A 20745-nucleotide genomic window follows, 5' to 3' on the forward strand; every position below is an offset into this window, starting at 1 on the left:
AATTATTTTGGGTCTGATGTATTTTTTTGATGATAATAATATAATAAAATAATAAAATAATGATTGAATCCTAAAAATGGTGATCATAAATATGAAACGTGGTGGCTATATAAGGATTTCATACTTGGTCTGAGTTTTCAAGACTAAATGGTGGGGCAAATTCAATGATGAAAAAATATGGCTCTAAATATTCGGATAATTTCTTTTTTGAAAATTCAAGTATATATAAATCAGTCTCTTCAAATATAGAAAAAAGTTTACAAATAAAATCGAATACTAGTACAATATTAGCTCAAGCAAGAAAGAATACAAGAAATTGATCACATAAGTGCTAAGTTCAATTAGTTCTAAATCTGAACCAAAAAATGAAAAGGAAGACTCACAAATATCATCAATCAAAATAGTGAATCTCATAGAGGACACTATGATCTTCGTAATAATCAAGATCAAACGGAAAAAATAAAAAAAAAATATGAAAAAACATGTAAGGTCCTTTACAAAGAAAGCGTCGTTGTTCCTGCTACACCAAAATAAGGAGAAATAGTAAGCTATAATGGTTCAAAGAATTCAAGCAAAGTATGTTCCCGCTACACTAAAACAAGGAGAAATAGTAAGCCATGATGGTTCAAAGAATTCAAGCAAAACATTATTGTTCATGTCACACTAAATCAAGAAGGAATAGTGAAGTTATAATAAAGCTATGATATAAAACCACAAATGAGCTCTTTATGATTTTATGTTGTAAGGCACAACCTCATTTCCTCATTCAAAGGATAAAATTTTCTATGAATTTAAATTCTCAATTTTTTTATTTTAGTTTTATTAAAAATTTTATTTATTTAAATCAAAATAAATTTTATTAAATCAAAACCACAAATTTCAATACATGATCCTCAGATCCACAAGACTATTTGATATCAGAGCCAACGTATTAAAGTGATGCACCAACTGAAGATTTTGATAAAGATATTTCTTAATTTTCTTCTTTTTGAAAATTTTCAAACCAAAATTTAATTAGTTTTGCTGAAATTACATTTTTTGATGTTGCTCCTTACATTTTTCCTTTCTTTTATAATTCAATTTGGAGACTTTTTGTAGGAATTCTCCGGTGAGGTGATCGGATAAAGAATTAAATTCTCCATTAATATATTTGATCTCAAAATCAAGTATGCTTAAAATAGCTTACCGTCTTACAAAATTTGTTTGGAAGTAATATTTGAACATTTTTATAAAACCTTTTTTTGTTGATTTGCCATCCATTCGTAAAATAAATTTTTTTGATTTAATAAATAGCTTTGAAATTTTATAATACATTAAACTTTTGATAATTCCTTTTTAATAATACTATTGATTATTTATTTTTAATATTGTTATAATTTTGTTGAGTTGGATTTTAATGTCTAGATGTGAACTGCATTATTTCTTCTTTTTTTCATTTTTAATTGTTTTAAAATTCCACCATATTCTATTTTTGAAGTATCTGATTCAACTATATGTAGGACAAATAATTTTAAGATTTTCAAACATTATTTTATTTTCAAAAAGGTTTTTAAGTTCTGGTTTAAACTATGGGTTAGGCGTGATGTAGATTTAATATCCCTAGTAATTGTGATAATTCAGTAATATTGATAGTAGAATATCATTTTGTAGGAGATCGAAAAACAAAAAATATTTGCGCACCATTAAAAAATCCAATTTCGACAAAACTAATTAAATCATTGTCCAAATTTTTTTAAAAGAAACAAATGAAAAACATCTTCATCAAAATCTTCAACTGATATATCACTCCAAGGTGTTCAAAATCCAAATGAGATGTCATGCTAAGTCAAAAAAATAGATCAAGTCTCTTTCTCAATCTCCAGAAGTTGGAATGACTTTTGCACAAATAAAGTCGAAAGTCTCTAAAAAAACTAATACTGAAGTTGTAAAGATTTCAAAAATCAAGAGATTGTTCACACATATTTCAAAACAAACATCTCTTAATAAGTTTCAGTGCTGATTGATTCAGCAAAACATTGTTGAATGATTCAGCACAAAAGTACATTCTGAATGATTAAGAGCCATTATCAAACAACATGTCACATTCAGAACTAATTCATAAAGAACATCTGAATCATTCAGTGCTTAATCATTTTAAAATAAACAAACAGCCCCTTAATCTTATCTTTTTTAATTTGCATGCATATCTATGTAACAATTTATATGACATGAAATTCAAATGCATATAATCAAACGCACGGTCCAAATCATTAGTTAAATTGTCAAATGCAGCTCTCTTAGTGTTACATTTTTAAAAATGAAAAAAATGAGCAAGAGAGAAACCCCATCCATGCTATGATAACGTACGTTTAGCACACGATGAAGATCTCGGCAACAAATTTACAATTTCTCAACAACTTGCCTTGGCCTAACATAACTTCCTCGGCATAAATCTAGAGAGCTATAGTTATGAGCGCAAATAGACATTCAAGGCAGGCCTAGTAATCAAGTTTCTTTACATCGAATACTCGATTTAACAATGCATGTGCAACTTTTTCTGTAGGACTGTCTCCCTCAAGGCACACGGAAGCCGTCCACACCAAAGACGGAGAGGAGGGGTGTTGGCGGCTCTAAGAGAAATATGCTAGAGGTGATGAAAGTGTGGAAATGGAAGTCTTCACGAAGGTTCGGTTTTTCCTTTTGTTGCGCTGCCTCAACATATTGCTCAGCAAGTTTTTTACCTTGTCACCTTCCTTAACTAAGAAATTGGCATTCTTGGCATTTAAGTGGTATTTCATAACCTTATCGGTGGTTTTTGCCACGGCCCACCTGTACTGTTCTGCCGTTATCACACCGCTCTTACAGAGTGGTCGGATATGTTCTTTGATATATGCCTCCACCTGCAAAGCATAAGTATGAGCATCAGAATGCAAACATGAAAAAGCAAACCCTTCTAAAAAAATCATCCATCACCTTGTGTTTGGAGAAGTTGATATTATAGTAACCAAGAAATTTATATTGCATGCATTGGGGAAGAAGAGAAACTAACAGATATGCTACATATTACCTTCTTTGATACAGAATTCGCACATTCAAACTGCTTCTCCATCTCCATATTGGATTTCTTATCTTTCTTTTTAACATTGTCACCGGTTTGAATTTGTTCAGCAGAACTTTCTCTACCAGACGAGCCACGACCATGAGTGTTGATTTTATCTTCTTCCTTGCTTTCATTTCCTGGTTCAGATGCATTTACAATATGATGCAATGCATGTTTTCCATTATCTTTGTTAGCTGTGTTCTCAGCAGGAAGTTCTGCATCAACCAGCCCATGTATCCTTTGGGTAGCTTCCGGAAATTTGTTTACTAGCGGCTCTTTATCTGGGCCATATAATTCTTCACATTCTGCAATGGAAAGCTCTTCACCTGCCTCATCAGGTAAGGATTCAAGAACAGTGGAAGACTTATCAATACCATTGTCATTGTTATTCTTCGGCAAACAGGTACAATCATCAGGTACTACAATGTTCCCCAGCTTCTCATGGTCCTCTGCATCTTCAAGGTTATTTGTTTTTGATCTCTCATTGCTAACAGTTGAGAAGACTACTTTCATTTTTGAAGCACCTTCTTCGGGTTGCACCTTCAGAGCCTTTTCAGCAGTAACACCAATATAATCTTCATCCTCTAGATCATACTCAAAATCACCATAAATATCTTCCTCCAAATGAGAATCCATCTCAAATATATCGGGCTCCTCTTCCACGGTTTTCGCTGAAAGATCATCTACCTCATTGGGGACCTCAGTTTTATGAAGTGGACTAGTTGGAGGGGAATCAGACAAAAGGCCTGCATTTCTAAGTGTTTCCACAACCACAGGGTCTGTCAAACATGCATCAGAACCTTGGTCTTCCCTTATTTCTGAAGGAGATGAAGTATCTGATTCTTTAGCTCTAACACTCCTATTATCATTTGAACGATGCAATATCTCCTGGGAGCACAAGTTCAGATATACTACTTTGCTGTTTGACCTATCAGCAACCTCTCTTTCAATGTTAATTGCATCAGCAACAGCCAACTCTGTTTCTGCAGTTCTACGAATGATCGGCAGATTTGCTTTTCTTAGGAAGTGCTCAGTAAGGCGGTAAAGCTGTGCCTGCACAAATAAATGATTCATAATTATCCCCCTCCAGCTACACCTCTCTAATTTTTGTATCCAACGATTAAAAGAGTAAAATAACACTAAAAACAGGATATTCAAGCATGATTGTAAGAAAAGAAAGATGCAATGCAGGGCACTACCTACCTGCCTAACAGATATTGGGATTTTATTATGCCGACTGGGTGCCGGTGATGGCCTCATGTCTGCTGGTAGCTGAGCCTGATCAAGCAATTAGAAAGGGAAAAAGGAACAATGAGTTGTTTTACAGCATAAACCTTCGGTTTAAAAAAAGCACAGTCCGCTGAGAACTGTTAAATAAAAATTTTGTTTCCACATACTAGTAAGGGATAGTTTCCCTCAAGTGCTGCATTATCCTCCTGTCCTTCCTGTGCTCCACTTTTGCTCTCTGCAGCCTTTTTCCTTGCAAGCACTGCCAGGGCCAATTTTCTTTTATCGACCTTTACATCATCAGACTTCGCAGACACTTCCTTGTGCAATTCAACTTTAGAATTCCTTATTGAAGAACCTTCTGAACCATTACTGGAATCAAGTTTACTAGAAGTAACAGTACCTTTTGAGTTCGAAACATCTGTCTTAGTTCGTTTAATATCAGTTGACAGAACACCAACCTTTGATGAAACCTTGTTTGCTTCTGTGCTTTTTACAGTATGGTCAAGAGATGGTATATGAGGTTTTCCTTGTTCTCTGCTCTGTTCAGAACTACCAGTGGCTTTAAGTGCAGATAAGGGCCTTATGTCATCCTTTCGTGGGAAAACAGATGTATCTGCTAAATACAATCTGGAAAGAATTGGGTTGGATGCCTGGCATTCAGATTTTGACAAACTCTCTGAGCCTTCTTTATTCTTTCTTAGGAGGTCAAGAACCGACTTCAAAGTCTCAATCTTTTCAGGCTTTGATGCTCCCATGCAGCGATACTTCCAAAATTCAACTTCACAGTCTCGATCCCATTCTCTCTTCCGCCTTCCATTAGAATCCACATAGATTTTCTTTGTTAAATTCTCACGTACTTTACCCTTCTGCAACAAGGATTTCTTCATCTTAATAGCTGAAGGTGACAACTTTTTTACAGTTTCAGTTTTTGGTACCGTTATAGCAGCTCGGAAAGCAGCAAGAAGTTGTGGGTCAAAAAGGTTTTCTCCAATTTCTTTAGTGGATTTGTTATGAACAGCCTCTCTAATTTCTTTTCTTAATTTTTGCACAACAGCAGATGCCTCCTTATCGTCAGAGGCTCTCATGATTTTTTTTACCCTCAAGCCAACCAAATGTCCTCCTTTCAGGGATTTGTCAGTAGGATCTCGACGTCCAAGCCCCTTGGTAGTTCTCCGGCTTGTCCCCTGAACAATACTCATTACATCAGGAATGGAATCCTTCTTTTCTGGATGATTTTTGATCTTGCATTCTCTGGAAACTGCTTTCAGGGTGGGGCATTTAGGTGTATCATCGGATACAGATGTATCAACTTTGCTCTCAGGGCCATATGAACCAATTTCTTAACCCTAATTTTCTTCTCCAAAGTTTCACTCTCATTCTTGCATTTGGTTTCCTCACCGTCAGAACTTATAACATCACTCCTAATGCATATCAAGAATCAGGAAGCATAAGTCATGAATGTTAAGCACAAAGTTAAGAATGCAAATTTTTAAAACGGGAAAATAAATTAGAAAAGTATATACCGTAAGAACAAACAAACAGCGAAACTTCCCCACCCACACCCACCGCCCCTAGAAAATATAGATGAGAACTAAAAACTAGCAGCATAGGTAAGAAGTCACAAAATTTAAGCTACATAAACAGAAGTAATATTTGCCCATAAGAAATATTTCCCTCCCACACAGTCCCTAAAAGACGAAAGCAAAAGGAATATATAGCCAACAAGTAGTGACATAGGTAAAATATAACTAGTTCTAAACAACATATATAGAAATATTACTTGTCAAAAGACACATGATATACATGAATGTATGTGTGAGTATATATGTATGCACGTATGCGAGTACGCATGAGTGTGAAAACAATGGACATATTGAAAAAGAAGCAACCTGAAATATGGATTCTTCCTCTTTAAACCAGTAACAGTGCCAGCATTTTCCTTGTCATCAAGCTCAGTTTTCTCATCTGAAAGCAGACAAGAAGGCAGTTTGCATTATACTTACATAAATCGCTTAAAAGTATCTTGCATACCTACCTGTAAGGTAAATACTAGAATAAGAGAGAAATGTATCAAGGCAGGAAGAATGCATCAAGATAACTTTCATATTACCTATTGGCGACAGTTCTTCCATGTGACTCTGATGCTCGAACTCTAAATTCACCTGGTCTTTGCTTCCACTGCTTTTGATATTAGCATCAACTGTAAGCACAATGTTGAGATGTTTAAATGTGTATTACATAAATAGCTTAAAAGCATCTTGCATAACTACCTGTAAGGTAAATACTAAAATAAGAGAAAATGTATCAAGATAACTTTCATATTACCTATTGGCGACAGTTCTGCCACGTGACTCTGATGCCCAAACTCTAAATTCACCTGGGCTTTGCTTCCACTGCTTTTCGCATCATCATCAACTGTAAGCACAATGTTGAGATGTTGAAATGTGTATAAGATACAAACTTGATTCCTACGCTGTAATGGCCCTGCTATGAATTTTAAAAGATAAAGATAGCTACATAGTTAACTTACAAGACTGCAACGAGCCTATTGATAAACCAATATTAAGGCCGACGCTGGATTTGGTTTCAGATAATTGGTTCCTCATGTAGGATTTGTTCAGTGACTTTCCAGAGGTATTTCCAACACCATCTAACCTGCTTGCTTCTTTTATTGTATCTGAAGCTTTACTTGTCTTGAACTCACCGAACACTGAAGAATTTGAAAGTAAAGTGGACAAGAAATCGCGTGATAAAGAAAGCTCCAGCTCCTGCCCCTCCAAGATTGGTTGAATAGTGCTCTTATCACATGATGCCTTTTCTGTATCACAACAATTTCCTCCAGAGCTAGATAGCTCAATTTTCTGGTCATTGCCGACTTCAAGACTTGACAAAAGGTTTTCACTTGGCTCTTCAGTCCATTGATTCCCTTCAACCATTGAGACAACAACAGCTGTATCACCAGTGTCCGCAACAGAAACAGACAACTTCCCAGAGAAAGTGGTATCCATCACATATTCACCATTAGTAATCTCTGAATCATGCTGGGTGCTTGCTTTCTCAGGAATCACAACAGAGTTTTGTGAAGATTGATTTAGTACACATCTATAATAAAGTAAAGAAAAGATCATAAATGTTAGAAGGAAAAGTGGAAAGTGCACTAAAAAGTTCTGGATGGATTGATATAGGTTGAAATTAAAGTCAAACACACCATACGCCACATTACAACATGAAACTTAGATGAATTTTAAACAAAATAGCACAAGATTTTGAACTAATTCAGATATCAATCCCCCCTTAGAGTTATTGAGATTGCTACCGGTTAATGTAAACCATTAAAGGAGCTTCAACATAGTCAATTCCAACAAAAATATATTACATTATGAATTAACCTCTCAGAAGATTCTATGCATCTTGGCTATATGCTACTTTCATGTAGGATATCTCGAGGACCATGATGAAGTGAGGAATCAAAATGCAACACCAACCCACACTAATCACTCTCTTCAAATCTACCTTGGGCACAGCCAAGTGTCTTCTGATGTGCCTTCAGTATCAAAACCCACACAAAAAACATGGTACCTGTCACCATTCCAAGTTGAGAAACAATTAAGAGAGAACATTTTTACAAATTAACATTAACCAAACTAGAAGAAACTCAAACAAAGTAAAAGGAAACAGAGAACACCGAAAGTCAAAGAAATAAGTAATGATGATGGGATAAGATCCAAATCTACTGTCACCATTCCAAACAGAGAAACAATTAAGAGATGACTTCAATACATCATCACAACTTAACATTACCTAACCTACAACTAGAGGAAGCTAAAGCAAAGAAAAAGAAAAACACAGAACACAAAATCGAAGCAATAAATAATGAGAAAGGATTAGATCCAAATGTACTACACTACTTAAGGTTAGGGTGATAAAACAAACTTATTTTTCAGTGTTACAATTTTGCCATTGTTGTTTCTACTTGGTTAAAAAAGATCTAGAGTTAGAATATCCTGTAGCACATTCCTATATTTTCTAAAATAATATTCTTTTACTGTAAACTTTTGAACAATTTTAACCAAATTAGAGATTATAAGCGATAAAATTGGACTGGTTCAAAGATGAGTCGTAAATCTGATACATCAACCAGATTAGTGTGGCAATTTGAACCTTACCCCAATGACAACTTACTCCCTCCGTCCCATTATTTTTGTCCATATTGACTAAACAAACTATGGGAAGTTCATTTGACCACATGCCAAGTCATATAAAATAAGAGAAATGACAAAATTACCCAAAAAAATGATTGATAGATTTGATAAATTTGTTTTGGTGGGACAATTTTATAAAGGGTAAAAAAGAAATATAAATGTTGCTAATTTTTGGCTTTTCTAATAGGACATTTTGAATGGGACAATTTCAAAATCCAAAATGTTCAAATTTAGTGGGACGGAGGGAATATTTACAAACCAAGAAAAATACAGAAATACGAGGAAAAATAGAAATTTGAAATCTTATAAAAGGTTCAATCTTACCAAATATCACAAGAGTCGCAAGCAATTGATGTATCGAGATCAGGATCTCCCTCAATATTGGTGGATAGACTTCGAACTTTGCAGCCATCTCCATCCAAGCAGATAACTGACTACAAAAAGAAAGTCATATGAGTTTTTTTATGGTGAATGCCATTCACTACAAGTCCGTAGACAATATGAGAATAAACAAATTGTTAAATATAAGTTCTATCATCATAAAAAAAACACTATATTCTGGATGGAGTTTCTGTTGTCCCAGACAAAGAATCGAAGTACATCTACAATTGATTCAAACTAATATTGCCATCACATTGACATCTTTTAACTTATTGTCACATCAAAGATCAATCTGTGCCACTTGACAAATGCATCTTAACAGATTGCCAAAATTAAAACTATATCAAATATTAGGAAGAAACAATAAAAGATGGTATATGTAGGACAATTACATTTTCATCAATGTAGTATGACGGGAATGAAAGAGTGTTGCTCTTCCCTTCAATGGACCACTCATCATCTCTGCATATACAAAAAGAGAGAGAAGTCAAAATCACAACAACATAAGAGAAGAATCTTAGCAACTCAATCAGCAGACTTCTTCATAAAAATAAGTACATATTGTATCATAAAGGATCATTTTCCAAATGGCTTAATCATTAAATTTTCTTACTTGAAATCCAGAATGTCAATATTATACATAATATATGAATTTCCAATCACCATAGGTAACCTCCGGTAAATACACATACTACATAGTTGTAATATGCTGTTTCATGTTAACCTTGAAAGATGAATTCATTCATTAATATATTGAAGACTTCAAAACAAACAAGAAACTATACAGACACCAACATGGAATTTCAAGACTCAAACTAAACTAGGATTTTTTTTTTCTTTTTTGCGGACAAACAAAAGTAAGAGATGGAAGAAAGTAGAATTGAAAAGTACCTGGAAAATGAATCACCCTCAACTTTATTGCTTCCAATGGTATCATATACCTTCATAATCAACACGATAAATCATTGTTTTAATCACTATATTGTCTATACTTTCAAAACAATTACAAAGCAACAATAAGTTAAAGCAGCCAAAGTGTCATACACATGGGCCATTTAGAGAAAAAATAAGTTTTGCAAAAACAACTAACAGAAAAAGATGGAGAAAAATCAATGCTTTAAGAATTTTGCATCACCCACCGGAATGCAGGTGATCAACTGAAATTCACTCTGGCAAAGAGGGCAAAGGTTTGTGATTGTTGCCCAGTTGTCAATACATGCAAAACAGAACCTGAAATTTGCAAAAGGAACCCACATAATCACATTTGTATTCGGTCCATGAAACAACATTCATCAAATTCAGAAAACTAACTGAATCTTAAAATCAATCTGAACGAAATGTCACTTAATCAAAACCATCAAAGTAGAGAGTGGAAACAAAATAAAACTGGAAACAAAATAAAACTCTTGCTTCTTCAGCTTAACTTTACTCCTTGAGGAAGAAGATTCGAGATTATCATCCACAAGTGAAGGAACTAGTTAGAGAACTAAATGTCTAACTACTCTACTAGAGAAAAAAGAAGAGAAAGGCTTTGCAGCTACCATGGTAGCTAACTAGAAATGCCACAGGGGATAAAATTGAAAATAGAAATAACTAGAAAAAATTTACCAGTGTTGACAACAATCAAGGACTCCCCTGTCTATTATAATATCCATGCATATCCCACATCTCCCGCCCTCGAAATTAGAAAGATCCTGCATAAAAATAAAAATAAAATAATAATAAAACAAACAAACTCCAAATCAAACAACTACTATAAACCACTGAAAGCATTTGAATACTTTTTTCCCAGACATCTACGACTACAGTTTTCAGCTTTCAAGCTACAATATATATAATTCAATTCGAAACAAAAATAAATGATTAAGTAAAATAAATAACCAAAGTAGTAATAATTAAACTAGAAGCTTACATTGTTTTGATCAATAAATGGAATATCGTCCTCGTCCGAAATTCCACTTGCAATGAAATCCACATCCATTTGATCTTTTCAAAAAACACAAACCTGTCCGGATTAAATTAAAACTTGCAAGAACAACAGCGATCGCCCAATGAAATATCAAAATCATCTAAAAAAAATTGAATGATAAAAAACTAGGCATACTCAAGATCATCTAGGTGTGTATATTTAGGGTTTTCGGAAAGCTTGATTAAGTGGGTAACCTGTTAGAAATAGGGATTTTGAAGAAGGTTTAGGAGGTCAATTTAATTAGTAAAACAAAAGCTCTTGATTAAGAATGATTGATTACCTTTTTAAGCAAAAAGATTAGAAACAATTGAAAGAAGAGTCCGCCATTCCCTTTCTCGATGAAGGGATGTTGTTGATCAGGATGAAGAGAAGGGCTTTATTGTAATTTCCAGTTTCGAAAATTGAAAACTTTTCTTTCACTTTCCGTTGGGACTTTTGTGGTTTTGATGAAGGCTTTGTATAAGCTAAGTACGTAATTTTTAAAAGGCCGAATTCCTGTCTTAAAGCCTAACATAAATCTTGGGCTTTATATATTGCAATCAAGCCCAATATATGGGCCACAGCCGGAAGATGAGATGATTATTTTGAACTACGAGGATTTTGTTAACATAAAAATAAGGCTTAAATACATCATTAGCTTCTAAATTATATTATTTGTATCGAGTTCCTCTTAAAGTATTTTTTTAATATTTTATCCTCTAAAATTTAAATTAATATTCCATTTACCTTATGATGTTAACTCCGTTAAAAAAAAACTTTCGCGTTCACTCGAAACATGACACTTTGCTCCTTAATTTTTATTTTTTTATTTGAATAAATAAAAAATAATTAAAAAGAATAAAACAATAATATTCCAAAATTACCCCTCTTTCCCTCCCCCATCGTAACATTGTCATCCCTTCCCTTAACCCAAAACCTTAAGGGATGATAAACGGACGGGTCAGGTGCAGATATCTTCTTTTCTATCCCTATACTTATCTAATATTTTTAAATTCACCACCCGTCCACCATTCATGATTGGTAAAATTTTTCAAATTCACACCCATTTACGCGGGTACATTTTTAAATCTATCTCCACACCTAGTACCCAAATAGAGATGTATCCGATTAAACCCGTCTGACAGCAACTTAATTTATACATAAGTAACAAACATAAAACAAACACGTCCATTACGAAGCATAATATTAGTCTCTAAAAGTATATATAATATTTGGTTAAATTATAAGTTATATCTCATACAATATTATGATTTATAAATTAGTCTTTAAAATTATACTATAATTATCCAAAATTTAATGAGTATTGAGTGGGCGGATGTAGGACGAATAATGTCTCAAACCTATCACCCGCCCACTACCCACGACGAGTACTACTTTCTAAATCCACACCCGCTCACTTCTCAATAAAAGTTATACCCATCTCTAACCTAATTGAAGTGGGTACGATACGAAATCTACAAAATTATACATGTTTGTCATCCCTAAACACCTCTGTTTTTTTTTTCTTTCTCCATTTTCCTCCATCTCTCTTCGGCTTCCTTTACTCTCTCCATCACTCCTTCCAACTCCATTAATGTCGTATACCTCATTCATCTCTATGCTTTTTTTATTTCAAAGCTAAGTTTTTTGGATGGGATCAATGATTATGAATGCAAAAAATAATGGTGAATCCAAATAGGGTGTTGGTGATGGAACGGAGAAGATGGGGAGCGGACAAGATCGGAAGACTGATAAGGGGAACGAGTTTGATTTTGGGTGAGAAAAACAGCAATGGAAGCCAGTTTCTGACAAGAAGATTCGTAGCCTTCAACAACGTCGAGTACCTATTCGATAATTTGCTTCAATGGCAAACCAACCATCTTCTTTAACGCTTTCTTTATTGTCTCCTTCTCCTTCTTTGACATATAATTACTATAATCAGTATAATTATTAATAAATAATTTTTTATTTTGCATCATTTTTTTAAACAAACCAAGGACATGGGATTGGAGGTGGCCGAAGTATGCAACAAAGAGAGGTCGAGGCAAACAATGCTGAAGATGCTAACATCATGGTTGCCATTGCTATGCCGAACTAGCAACATCACCGGCATGCCGATGCTGAGCATAACTGAAAGACCCGAGGACAGAAAGATATTGGAAGACGCGGTTGACATGCTACTGCACGAGGAACAAAGGCAAGTCCTTTCCCTTTAGCTTCACCTTTTCTCGTATTGCCTGTCCTCCGATTGGCCGAACCTCCACGATTCGTTCTCTCGCTGGTGTATTGTTTCTCGCAAGCTCTATTCATAGTTTATAAACATGTATGATTTTGGATTTTATTTGATCATCTGATCCTATAAAGTAATTATATGAGTATAAAGATGAAAAACAGAAGTGTTGGGTTAAGGAAAGGGATGGTGTTGTTAGTGGAGGGGAGGGAACATTGTTTTGAAAACCGGACCGGAACGGCCGGTTCAACTGGTTTAATCGGGAACCGTTGCCTAGTCCGGTTCAAATTAAATCGGTTGAACTGCTATTAGTGAATCGGCCGGAACCGTTGAACCATTCGAACCGGACCGGCTGAAAACCGAAAAAAAATCGGAAAAAATCAGGGAAAACCATCAATTTTTTTTTTAAATTAAACCAAACGACGTCGTTTGTTAAACGAGCCAAGTCGAACTCGAGTATTGCTGAGCTCGACTCAAACTTTAAAAGTAAGCTCAATTCGACTCAAACTCACGAACTAAAAATTATCAAGTTCAACTCGAACTCGAAATATAATATTGAAACTTGAACTCGAAAAGGCTTGAACTCAAAAAAAAAATTAGAAGCTCGATTGAAGCCTAAAATTCGAGCTTGATTGAAGTGAAAGAATAATTCACTCTATGCTCACCAAAAGGCTCCATGATTTTGAATGTCAAATTACCTCTATTATTTATAGAAGTTAGTTGGGATGCTCTTCTATGTTTCTTAGCCATGTGGATTGTTTTGTTCTCATATTTTTACTCTTTAGACTTTTGGGAAGTTCTTCTATGTTTCTTAGCCATGTGAGATTGTTTTTAAAAAAAAATTAAACCAAACAATATCATTTTGTTATGATTTTTTTAGCCCCAAATTTATTTTTTAATTATAGTTATATAATTATATTTATTATTTAATATGTTTTATCTTAAATATTATGTTGTAGTTAATTTGAATCATTTTGTTTCACTTGATTTTATGATTTTTAACTCATATATGTTATGATTTGCTTTGAATATGACTTGTGATATACAAAATTATTTTTTATTAAATATTTTTGGTATTTTTATTTAATTTTTTTAAAAATTATGACGTCGTCCGGTTCTTCCTACCGGTCGGACCGGTTGAACCAGTTAACCGATAGCATGACCGGTTCGCTAACCGGTCCAGTTCTGAAAACTATGGGAGGGAAAGAGGGGTAAGTATATTATTATTTTATTCTTTTTAATCGAGATAAAGAAAATAATATTTAAGAGGTGACATGTCATGTTTTGATTGATCATCGAAGTTTTTTTTAATGGAGTTAACGTTTTGGGTAAGGGGGAACGATTTAAACTTTAATGGCAAAACGTCTCAAAAAAATATTTGAAGAAATAATTCGGTATAAATTGTATACTTTAGGGGAACAATGGTACATTTAAGCTTAATTTTGACCTTTAATATTTACAAATTTTGTTATTTTAGTTCTCATTTTTATTAAAATTTAACTATATTTTCTCCGTTAATTTTTTAATAGAGTTTAATTTAAAACATTAGTTTTTAACGTTATGGATATGACACCTCACATAAAAATTAGTGAATATTTCCTGCAAATATTTTAAATTTTATTTTTCAAAACATTTTATAATTTTAAATTATTTATTAATTTAACATATAAGATAAATATGTTGTATGTAAAATTTATGTTGGATCTAAAAATTAGGAATATGAAAAAATACAAGGCAATGCGTGTTGAAGACGTTATGTTAAGAATTGCTTATTTACTCTCTTAATCAAGTAAGACAATTTAGAAATTGGTATTTTCAATATACAATTACATTTGCTAGGCCAACATTAATTGTTCGGTCTTAAATTGTACAAAATCAGAATGAAAGCATAAAATCATTCTAGAAAGCAACACATTTAAAATTTGTTAAATTATTTAACCATAACGTTTTAAATTCTTAATCTTTTAATTTAATTAAATTTCAGCGTAACATTCTAAATTATTTTTTAAAATATTTATTTTAACTTCAAAATATTTCAAATTTAATTATATTTTTTTATTTTGCTTTTAGTAAATTTTTCTTTCAACTATGTATTTTGTATTATAAAGTTTAAAATTTTATTTTTTTTCTTACGAATTTTTTAAAATAATATAATTTAAATAAAAAAATATATAAATCGGATATTTGTGACCTAAAAACAAGGGTACCCAAATTTTATAGATAATTGACTTGCGGGTATCCGGACTTAAAAGGTTGAAACATAAACCAATATTTTAGTACTTAGAACTCCTAGATACCCAAAATTACGAGTACCTGATTTTGAATACTCGTAACTGTGGGTGCCTCCAAATGAGAAGCATTTGGCCATACATTGAAAGAAACTCCCTAGTCAGATACCTGACCAGGGTATGAGAATTTTTTTTGGGCTCTTTAAATTTATGAGATATCTTTAGATGAGATGCCATACTAAGATGTTATGTAATGAGATGATTTTGTTATATAAAAGTGTCATATGGAAATGAACAACTTTTAAAAATACCACTTTACGGCATTTTGTTCCCTTGTATATCCACTGAAATATAATATTTTTTATTAATAAAATATATATATATATATATATATATATATAAAATATTTTTTAGGAACCAAATATTCTAATCTTAAAGTTATAAAAACAATAGAAAAAACCAATGAATATCAGGGTTGTTCATGGACGGTTAACCATACCGTTTAGCCTAAATGGTCGATTAACCGTTATAACGGTTATGAGATCTTTCTAACCGTAATTTAATCATTAAGAAAAGATTAACCGCTAATAGTTAACCATTATTAAGGATTTGGTTATAGGTCAACCAATTACAATTATTTGTCAATTTTTTTTTATAATTCATACTACAAAAAAATGTAGCATTAACACATATTTACACCGGTGTAAGACAATAAAATAAACAAGTGTAACACTTAATACATACTTACACATTTGTAAGTAAATAAAACAAAAAAATGTAACACTTAACACATAATACACAAGTGTAAGTGAATAAAATAAAAAAAAGTGTAGCACTTAATACATACTTACAACGGTGTAAGTAAATAAAATAAAAAAGTGCAACACGTTGAAGACACTCAAATTCGTCCGCTTAAATCACAAATTATACATATATATAATGTTATAAATTATAATATATATATATATATATATATATATGAGTTTATTTACAGTTTACATTTCTTTTACAGGTACACTACCCACGTGACCCAAGTGACCCAGGCCCAACATACACGCAGACCAGTAGGCTAGGGTTTCCAGAACCCTAGCGTCCTAAGCGGCGCCACAACAGTCAACCCAGGTTCCCCCACGCTGCACGCCACCAACTCCGATTCTTTCGGCGCAAGGAGAGCATGAAGATCCCTCAGTAACAACCCACAACCGATCATCTCGGTTCAACAACAAACAAATAGCAAATGTTAGTTTTTAACTAGGATCAAATACGCAAAAGTAGGGTTGCTTGAATATTATAAATAACATGTAATCCCTACCGTAATTTGGGACGATTGAGATACGAAATAAAAAGCATCTTCGAAATTTCAAGCAAGAGATACAAGCAAATACACAGGAACCCATGCAAATTTTTTAGAGATTGAAAAGAAATCAAAGGTAAAAGGCTTACCTTTTTCGACTGGTTGCTTGCATGTTGATCTTTTTTTTTTTCCTCGGTTTTAAAACGCAAATGCCGATGAACATGGGGGTAAAATATTTTTTTTGAAACCTTTAAACTTAAATCTACCCCCGAGGCTGCCTTTTTTTAAAGAGACAAAACATATTTTTGGAACAAGGATATCGAGAGCATTCGAACCGCCGTTGAACGGCGCCGGCGAGGTGGCAATCCACCATTTTCTGGAAACGACGGCAACACGCGAGAGAGAAATGGAGTATGGGAGGAAAGCTTTGCTTAAAATGAAAACAAATGAGAATTTTCAGATTTTTTAAGTTATATAGTAAACCCATGGATCGAATCGTAACCCAACCCGCACCGCCTGTGACCCGCGTGTTTTTGAGATTTATAGGGTAAATCCCCATTTGGTCCCTCCGTTTGTAAAATCATTTAATTTTGCCCCTAAATCAATCTTAATCCACAATTCTCTTTGAAAATTGTCCCCTAATTTCGCTTTTATTTCAATTTAATCCTATAATTACATATATGATTAATTATATTTGTTATTACTATTATTTTCATCAATTTATATATATATATATATATATATATATATATATTATTTATTTTTATTATCCCTATACCTTTCTTTTTCATTCTTTAATTATTCTTTATTATCGTTTTTTACTATTAATATTATTATCCTATTTTACTCTTTTTTTACATATTTTTATAATTTATTTACTTTTTTATTTTCTCTTATGTTATTTTCATTTTTATTCCTTTTCTTTATCTTTTTTTCATTCTTTATATTTGTTTTATCTATTCATTTAGTTGCATTTTGTTCTTACTTTCATTTATTTGTTTATTATGTGTTTTTTTTCATTTTTATTTGTTTTCTTCATATTATTCACTTTATCTTTTATTCTTTCTTTTTTTCACACATTTTTATTGTCTGCATTTTTTTCATTTTCATTTTTTATCTCACATGTTTTCTTGACTTTTTTAAGGATGATTTCAAATCAGTCTAAGGTAAGTAATCAGGATCAAATTTTACCTTTTAGTTTTAACTTTCAATTTTCTTAATTAAAGACAACTGGAAATTACGTAGTACCGAAAGGGCAGTTCAAGGGTGCTAACCCTTCCTTGACTGTAACCGACTCTCGAATCCGACACATCATTGGTAAAACACGGATCAGGTAATAAATAAGATATTCGTTCAACCTATTTTATTTTAAATAAATGATCGGTGGTGAATCCCAAACCATTTTCCTAAGTTGAAGCCCAATTCCGGGCTCACCCGAAAGGCGGTTCCGACAGCTTGGCGACTCTACTGGGGACAGGTAAGTGAGTCAGGCTAAGGTAATTTCCAGTTGTCTTTTTAACGAAAAGGGTAAGTTTAAATTTTAAGGTAATATTTCGATCCTTACTGTTTACTTCTGATTCTATTTTCGAGTAAATAGTTATACTAATCATTTTCTAATGATTTCAACCTTCAAAGCTTCTTTTTAACTTAAGGCTCTAAACCTGAGTTCCGAACCCTGCTTTAAGTGGGGGCATTAAGGAATATGTCCTCTCGAGTTTAACTTAGTCCACACAAGCCTGTGATGGGTTTAGGACTAAGGGTCTGGCAGGCCCAAGGGGTCTCTGGCAGGCCCAAGGGGGCACCGGCAAGGAGAACTCGGTACCATTTTTTAGAACCTAAACCGGGAGGCTATGGAGAATTAGAGCCTGCCCCAAAACCACATTCCAAAACCTAGGATATTTTTACCCTAACCATGTCTTGGTGTTTTTTTTCTTTCGTCATTTTTATTTATTTATTTATTTATTTTTATTTTACTAACATTTTTGCCTTTGTTTATTTTTTAGCATTTGCATCATAATAAGAGGCTATTGATCCCTAAAAAGAGTTTGTTACACACAAAATAATCTGAATTAATGGACAAATGTGTTGTAATACAAGAGATTGAAAACGTCGAGGCACGACTATGGTTCGAGAAGACTTCGAAAGAGAAAGGGGACAGTCTTCAGGGAAACTATGTGTCAGAGCTGGTTAGTTATGCCTCTGTCAGCCTGAAACAGAAGGATGTCTAAGAGTTGTGGAACATTTGAGACAGTTGGAAGAATGACAGAAAGCAGAAGTTCAACCAACAATATGGTGATATTGCCCTCTTACTTCATGTCAAGACTGATGAGCCCCTACTCCGAGTATTGATTCAATTCTGGAACCCGAGATATAGTTGCTTCACTTTTAGCCGGGAGGACATGGTGCCCACTATTGAAGAGTATACTACACTATTGCACTGTGAAAACATCATACTAGAGAGGGCATATATAAAACACATCAAGAGTCAGCCTTTCAAGAACGGACTGACCAAGATTGCAGGAGTTGATGAAAAATGGGTGATTGATCGACTTCAACACAAAGGTACCGGGGAAGGAATAGAGTGGATCCACATAAGGCAACTAATGAAGAACTACCCTGATGAATGGAAGACTATAGACCTTTTTGCACTGGGTTTGTACGGTTTGGTTATATTTTCGAAGAATTTGGGGTGCATCGGTGCAACTGTGGTGGAACTATTTGAATAACTTCCAAGACGAGTCAACCCAGCACCTGCCATCTTAGCTGAGAACTTTCGATCTCTTAATCATTACAGAAGAGATGGTGGAGGAAGGTTCATTGGGTGTGTTCAGCTCCTTCAAGTCTGGATTCACAGTCATTTCTAGAAGACTAACAGTGTTGCCTACCGCCGATTTAGCACTACCTATTCACATTTGGGAGAGTTCATCACAATGAAATGGTATGAAGTTCTTCAAAGGAAAAGTGGATGAAAGTCTTTACACATCTTCAGGATCGGGATATTACCTGGAGAGCCCCCTAGTTATTCCTCGGTGACGTTCTTTTCCGGTGTGGGGATTATGATACTATGACTTTACTTGGACTTTGGGGTACAGTTGGGTATGCTCCGTTGTTAGCACTTAGACAGTATGAGGCACGTCAGTTTGTCCAGCAACAAGCGGACTATCTAGATTAGAGTTTGTGTATCACGGTGACAGCTATAAGAAAATGATCAAGGAAACAACCGATTCATGGAAGAAAGTATTCCAGATAGATGTTGTAACTTCCAAAGACATGCTTACTCCGGATTATGTGGAGTGGCGAAGATTGAGGAAAAATGACAATATCCCGGTGCCAGACTGTGAAGACACCCGGACCATAGAGGAACATCTCAGGTCTGTCCATTCCAAACTTGAGATAGCCAAGGCAGAGTTCAAAGATGTGAACAATGAGATGAAGCAAAGGGTAAAAGAACTTGAAGCTGAACGTTATCAGTGAAAGCTAGATGCCGACTCTCAGAATGATAGAGTAGATAAACTGGAAAGAGAACAGAAAAGAGTATGTTTTGAGCTCGAAGACTTGAGAAAGGGTATCAAGATAAAGTCAAGGATAACTCCAAGTTAAAATTAACCTCTGAATACTGGAAAGACGAAGCTCACAGTCTAAAAAGGAAGTTCGAGGGGTCGTATAAAAGAGCTTGGAAGGAACAATTGATGACTGCTCAGAGGCGCTTAACAGACAGTCAACATCATAATCAACGCTTGAGAATCCGGGTGGCTGATCTAAAGAAGCAACATGAAAAGGATGGTAAGACAATAGCTGAGTTAGAAGCCATTGTAGATGGGTTTAAGAAGCAAGCGAGTGAACTTCAGATAGTGCCCTTTGACGGAGGCTTACAGTGGCGTTTCCGTTGGGAGCAAGCACAACAAAGGGTGAAGGCCAGAGATGCAGTCGTCCGAGATTTTCTGGATCAAGTACAGAAGGCATCCCGTCATCTACACGGCCTAACACAGAAAGCTGGAGTGGTTCGACAAGGCATTCAACCAGTGACAGATGAAGGCAGAAGACTTGTCAACCTACTAGAAGCTGTTCGGGGTCTAGAGGATTTAGTCCAGATGTACTTTTGATTGTTTTTATGTCTCTTATAAGATAAAACATTTTTGTCTGAATAAGGATT

At 34.1% G+C, this 20745-nt stretch overlaps 2 protein-coding genes across 2 annotated transcripts; both read right to left on the reverse strand.

Annotated features, from left to right (window-relative positions):
- Positions 1 to 2249: 2249 nt before the first annotated feature.
- On the reverse strand, positions 2250 to 7317 carry LOC120198770 (uncharacterized protein At4g10930-like). The gene is made up of 8 exons (XM_039200044.1): positions 6840 to 7317; positions 6635 to 6724; positions 6420 to 6509; positions 6199 to 6274; positions 4477 to 5650; positions 4283 to 4357; positions 3047 to 4132; positions 2250 to 2879 (listed from the first exon to the last, which is right to left on the reverse strand). Exons 1-8 carry the CDS (start codon positions 7315 to 7317, stop codon positions 2610 to 2612), a joined length of 3339 nt encoding a protein of 1112 aa, XP_039055975.1. The 3' UTR covers positions 2250 to 2609.
- LOC120198789 (E3 ubiquitin-protein ligase RMA3-like) lies at positions 7268 to 11267 on the reverse strand. The gene is made up of 9 exons (XM_039200055.1): positions 11142 to 11267; positions 10805 to 10897; positions 10501 to 10586; positions 10032 to 10122; positions 9784 to 9833; positions 9285 to 9354; positions 8836 to 8941; positions 7823 to 7888; positions 7268 to 7411 (listed from the first exon to the last, which is right to left on the reverse strand). The coding sequence occupies exons 2-9, from the start codon at positions 10871 to 10873 to the stop codon at positions 7401 to 7403; spliced, it is 549 nt and encodes a 182-aa protein (XP_039055986.1). The 5' UTR covers positions 10874 to 10897; positions 11142 to 11267; the 3' UTR covers positions 7268 to 7400.
- Between the last annotated feature and the right edge of the window lie 9478 nt (positions 11268 to 20745).

Source organism: Hibiscus syriacus, unplaced genomic scaffold (genome assembly GCF_006381635.1).
Source record: "Hibiscus syriacus cultivar Baekdansim isolate YM2019G1 unplaced genomic scaffold, ASM638163v2 tig00004797_pilon, whole genome shotgun sequence".
Lineage (NCBI taxonomy): Eukaryota > Viridiplantae > Streptophyta > Magnoliopsida > Malvales > Malvaceae > Hibiscus > Hibiscus syriacus.